The 6,420-nt window shown below is 38.2% G+C and overlaps 1 protein-coding gene across 1 annotated transcript; it reads right to left on the bottom strand.

Moving 5' to 3' along the window:
- Window positions 1-578: 578 nt before the first annotated feature.
- On the bottom strand, window positions 579-1,520 carry LOC133242340 (olfactory receptor 1468-like). The gene has a single exon (XM_061408449.1). It carries the CDS (start codon window positions 1,518-1,520, stop codon window positions 579-581), a length of 942 nt encoding a protein of 313 aa, XP_061264433.1.
- Between the last annotated feature and the right edge of the window lie 4,900 nt (window positions 1,521-6,420).

Below are 6,420 nucleotides of genomic sequence, written 5' to 3'. Positions count from 1 at the left end.
ATTATCTGTAAGATATTTTGAGCTATTGTCATCTTTTTTTCTTCCTTCCTCCCTCCTTTCCCTCCTTCCTATCAATGATTTAGCAAGTACGATTTCATAGGGGGAGGAAGGAAACACCTCACTTACATTTCCAATGTAATGTAATTCGAAATGCCCTCACTTATATTTCCAAACGTAAGAATCATTATTCCTTACCCCCTCACCATCTTTGCAACCCCCTTCATCCCAGCTGCGCTGGATATTTTGTCATTCTTTGGGCTTCCCCAGTAGCTCAGCTGGTAAAGAATTCGCCTGCGATGCCCGTGACCCCAAATTAGTAAACACTGACTACACAACCATTAGTTTAATCAGGGGAAACTCTAAATTGTGAAGGACTATGGAACAAAGGAGCATTTTTGTTTTGTTATTATTATTATTTTACCTAGAGAGAGAAGTTTGATCTAGATTCTTGGATCTGGATTCAGGGCAGGAAATGGATGGCAAAGAAACTATCATGGTGGCACAGTAGCCTGAGGTTTTGGACTCTGTGTGCTCATCGAAGTGTAAGAAGGTGATATAGGCATTTCTTATGGCAGGAATTACCATCTGCAGAAATAGGTTTTCCTGATAAGTAGTCTCCTCACAGCTCCCTTCATGTCCTTGTTCCTTAGACTATAGATGAAGGGGTTCATCATGGGAGTCACCACTGTATACATGACGGCAGCCACCTTATCCCTTTCTGCTGAGTAGGCAGAAGAGGGAAGAAAGTAGACCCCACTGATAGATCCATAGAAGAGGGACACAGCTAAGAAATGGGAGCCACAAGTGGAGAATGTTTTCCACTTCCCCTTGGCTGAAGGAATCCTAAGTACAGTGCAACCAATAAGGAAATAGGAGACACAAATGAAGGTGAATGGAATGAAGATAACTGCTCCCCCAATTACTAGGATTGTCAAGTCATTGATCTGGGTGTCTGAACAAGCCAGCCTTAAAATGGGTTCCAGGTCACAGAAGAAGTGTGGAATTTCTCTCTGATCACAGAAATTCAAGAGGCCCAGCAGACCAATATGAAGTACTGAAAGAAGATTACAGACAACCCATGGAGTCACTACCAACAGGGCACAACGCTTCAGACTCAGTAACGCAGCATAGTGTAATGGGTAACAGATGGCAACGTACCGGTCATATGCCATGGCTGCCAAGAGGAAATTGTCCAAGTCCACCAGCAACATAAAAAAGTACATTTGTGTGAGGCATCCTGCAAAGGAGATGACTGGGCTCTGGCTTTGGATGTCTGCCAACATTTTGGGGACTGTAGTAGATGTGAAGCAGATGTCGGTGAAGGATAAATTGGCAAGGAAGAAGTACATGGGGCTGTGGAGGTGAGCATCATTGACGATAGCCAGGATGATAAGTAAATTTCCCACCATGGTAACCAGATACATGCACAAAAACAGCACAAAGATGTGCTGCTGCTGTTCAGACACCGCTGTGAGTCCCAGGAGGAAAAATGCAGAGATAGTTTGGTTTCCTTGGAGCATGATTCTTCTGTGTCTAAAAAGGGAAAAAATGTGACTTTATTGTAAAATGGTAACATGACACAAAAGCTAGTCAGAGGACATTGTACCATATTATAAAAGTGAATCAAGCCTTGGAACTTATTTTCTAAATCTTATTTTCTGCTTACTAAAATACAAGCTCCACAGGGTATGAATTTTATCTACTATGTTCAGTGCTGTACACCAGTGCTAAAGATAGTGCGCAGAACATAGTAGGTGTTCATTAAATATTGGTTGCATTTATACACAAACGAGTGAATAAATTGAAAAATAAATATTCTGAATGTATGACTCACTATCTTCATGACTGTTTTCTGTGCTTTTCTAAGCCTATTTCATCAATTTTAAAATGTGGAGAAGATCCACTTTATATTTTAAAATGTGGAGAATATCCACTTTATAGGATTTTTGTGAGGATGGTAAGGACACATGTAAAATGCCTGTATCTGTATTTTATCTATTGCCTCAGAAATAGTAGCTGCTATCATTCACTAATTTGGAAAAATCACAGACTTTAAAGGCAAAAAGAAACCTTTAGAGAATATACAGCTGAACCTCTGTCTTTGGGCAGTTAAGTATTCAATATGCATACGATGATTTAGCTGATTGTGTTTCACTGTTCCAGAGACAAAGATGCCACACTCAACTTACAACACCTGATCCAAAATTTTATCCTTTTACTAATTAGCTCTTCCTCCAATCTTTCTGAAAACTTCCCAGTTTTTACATCTCAACAAGGAGAAAATAGTCAGTACCATAAATGCTGCTGAAGTCCTGTAGGGATGTCCACTGAATTAAGCAATGCAATGGGAAGTGTTCATAACATGACCATTTATGGTGGAGCTACTTGGGTGAAAGCCACAATGAAGAAAATTTAGGGGTAACACTTTAACAACAAGTGTTTATTGAGGGCTTACAATGTTGCAGTTGCATTCAAGTGCTAAGTGCTTTACATCAATTATTTTAGTAAATATTCACCACAACTCAGTGAGCTAAGTAGGTCTATTAAGAATATGTTCCATTTGCAGATGAAGAAATCAAGAATTACATAATTTGATAAGAGTGATGCATAGCTAGTGTATATTCTGAGCCCAGTCTGACTTCAGAGACTTCTGATGAACTGTTAATACTATGCTATATAACTACTATACTGCTTATGGCTTCATGTTTGTGAAGAGCCTCACCTATGTTTTAGGCAAAGAAGAGCTTGCTCAGCCAAAGTCAAAAAGCTAGTAGATGGTGGAGCTTGACTTTGAATCTTGATGCCAAAATGTTTTTGCCATCTCTGTATAAGTCCAAATGAGAGCAGATGGGCTTACAAACGGGAAGCTTTGTCTTTGCTTATTCCAGTTTGCACCTTATCTATGCTGCTGTGAGATCCATGTTATTAATACACACTTGTTACTTATTCAAAAATCTATGTGTCTTCATACCACCTTTCCAGTCTAACACAACTGGATTGCCATTGTATTAATTCACCTACTTCTGTTGCTTTGCTGTTTAGCTTTGTACACTCTGAAAAAAGAGGTTAGCAGAACTAATGAATAGTTGAAGCAAAATTGCAGGAGAAATGTTGCACTTACTTAACAACACAATTTTCCCCAAGTACTGTAGCAGTTCTCATTTGCATACTAACAAATAAATGTGCTAATTGTAAATCCCGGGCAGGATCAGTTCTTGTGGGACCTCTGCTAGGCAACATTTAGCCATTTCATATGTACAGAATGTACTGAAAATAATAAACTGACATATTATTATAGATTCTTCACTGATGCAGACTATATTAGTAAAATTTGACAGTCCATGTTTCTGATTTGATCTTCAAATACCATATCAGTTAGTTCAATTTAACTGCTTGTACTCATCTACTCTCCCCAAGCTGGCACCATCTTTTACAACCAAACACGAGTATATTCAGCTTTTCAACCCTTGTGTGTTCAAGTCACTGATTTGGTACAATACTTTTGTAGTGACCTTGAGGAACAAGTGTTTGCATATTTGAGTTGAGAGTCCCTCTCCTATGGAACTTACCTACATGTTTTGTGGCTGTTTCCAAAGCTTTTCAGAAGGAAATAATTCCACTTCCTCAACTTAAAAAAAAATGGTGATTTTCCCAGCCATAGATGCGAACATTTTCCCTTCCTAAAAACAGAAAAAGGCAGAGGAGAGGGCTGAAATAGAACCGAAAACCTCAACCGGTGGTGTTGTCCCTGCTCTTGGATTTAGAAAAAGATCACCCTAGGGCTCAGGACACAATCCTCTAGGCTACTCATTAGAAACTACTCTCAATTCCATCCTCTATGGACCAAGACCTCCCTACTGGGATATACTGATATTCACTGATTTCTCATACATTTTATTATAAATATAAATAATTATTATACAAGAATAATGTATATTAATTATATGCATAGTATAATGTATACATATAAATTATATATATAAGTCATATATATATATGAATAGAAAGCAAGCCTATGTCCCTGTTGTATTTTCACTCTAGTTAGAAAACAAAAATACCAACTTTTGAAGGAAAATTTCACCTTCCTTTCTACCTAATAGTTATCTTTTGTATCTCCATATAATCCAATAATAAGCTGACTCGGGTAATATTTGGAGAGCTTTAGTAATGAAAGCAACTCTGCAGAGTACTTATTATTTGCCAGGCATTATTCTAAGCCCTTCATGTATATTAACTCAGTTGATTCATTTTCACAATAAAATTTGAGGTAGGTAAAAATATCATCTCCTTTTCACAGAGGAGGAAACTGAAACCCAAAAGGTTAAATGATTTGCCCAAGGTCATACAACTGTTTGATGGCAGAGCCAAGGTTCTTACCAGAAACTCTTGCTCTTGATACCATTTTCTTAATTGCTGCATTCAATTATCACTTATTAATCATGGGGGATCTTTGGAAGGGGGAAAGTCATTCTGAGAATTTGACTAAAAGTATCTTTGGAAATATCACTCCTATCATTCTCCCTACCCTAAATCCCAGCAAATGTCCTCACTTCCTGTTTAACTCTACATCCAAACCAAGAATTTGTGAACGTTTCACTACCCTCTTTTTTCTTAATGTTATTATGGAAGGACATCCTTCCTCTTATTGAAGGCCAATCCCTTCACCTATATTCTGGATTCCTTCCCCTACTGCCTTACCAAGGGACTTATGTTATCAGTTAATTTCTTTCTTATATCTTCAACCAACCCTTCTCTACTGGATTTTTCTTTTGGCTTTAAAACGTGTTATAATTGTTCCTACATTCAAAACAAAACAAAACAAAAAAACAGACAAGCAAATCCTCCAGGATTCCTTAGCCTCCTCAGTTACTAAACAATCTTACATCTACCATCAAACACAAATTTCTTGAACTGTCTACCTTTCTGTCTCAATTTCTTCACCTCAACCCACTCCAATCTGTCTTCTGCCCCACACAACTCCACTAAAATAGCTCTTGATAAGGTCACAGTGACACCTGTGTTGCTAAATCCACCCTTCTTGGCAACTCAACAGCACTCACCTCAGATGATAGTCCTCTTTCTTTATATTGCTGTTCTGTTGTTTTTAATTGCTAAGTTTTGTCTGACTCTTTTGTGACCCCATGGACTGTAGCCTGCGAGGCTCCTCTGTCCATGGGATTTCCCAGGCAAGAATACTGAAGTGGGTTGCCATTTCCTTCTCCAGGGGATCTTCCCAACCCAGGGATAGAACCCTGGTCTCCTGCATTGGCAGGCAGATTCTTTACTGCTGTGTGTGTGTATATATACATATATATATATGTATATATATTCCAGTAGCCATATATGGATGTGAGAGTTGGACTAAAGAAAGCTGAGTGCTGAAGAATTGATGCTTTTAAACTGTGGTGTTGGAGAAAGCTCTTGAGTGTCTCTTGGACTACAAGGAGATTCTAAAGGAAATTAGTCCTGAATACTCAATGGAAGGAATGATGCTGAAGCTGAAACTCCAATACTTTGGCCACCTGATACAAAGAACTGACTCATGAAAAGACCCTGATGCTGGGAAAGATTGAAGGTGGGAGGAGAAGATGACAGAGGATGTGATGGTTGGATGGCATCACCAAACTCACTCGATAGACATGAGTTAGAGTAAGCTCCAGGAGTTGGTGATGGACAGGGAAGCCTGGCGTGCTGCAGTCCATGGGGTCTCAAAGAGTCAGACACGACTGAACAACTGAACTGAGCTGATAGCTGACTTACTATGTTGTTTTAGTTTCAGGTGTACAGTGCAGAGATTCAGGCATATATATATATGTATATATCTATATCTATATATTGCTCTTTAGATTCTTTTCCTTTATTGGTTATTGCAAAATATTGAGTACAGTTCTCTGTGCTATACAGTAGGTCCTCTTTCTTGATGTACCTTCTTTTGTTGGATGTTGAGAACCCTGAATCCCTTGGTTTTCCTTCTATCTCCTTAACCACTCTTCCTCCATCTCCTTTCATGGCTCTCCCATATAACCTTTAAATGTTTTGTTGTGATGTCACAGAATTTTTTTATTTGCTCACTCTATTCTATCCCTAGAATAAAATTATCCACTTTCATTACTTCAGTTAAATCTTTATGTTGATGATTCTGTTTCTTTTCTTTAATTAGCTCTCTCTCTCTGAGCCCTGGAATCATATGCCTAACTGTTTGTTATAAACACTTCTATATCTCATAAGCACCTCAAATTCATTATTTTCAAATCCATACTCATTGCCTACCCACACCACTGCTGAAACCAATTTCGGCCCTGTTCCATTATTTCTTACCTTAGTAAAATGTTACATCATTGATTTTTGTCATTTTTTTAAAAACTTCCATCTTTATTTCTTAAGATCTCATTGTTTAAACCTTGTAGATTCCCCATCTTA

This window comes from Bos javanicus, chromosome X (genome assembly GCF_032452875.1).
Source record: "Bos javanicus breed banteng chromosome X, ARS-OSU_banteng_1.0, whole genome shotgun sequence".
Lineage (NCBI taxonomy): Eukaryota > Metazoa > Chordata > Mammalia > Artiodactyla > Bovidae > Bos > Bos javanicus.
The sequence above is the reverse complement of the archived record's forward strand: the minus strand, read 5'-3'. Positions and strand labels throughout refer to the sequence as shown.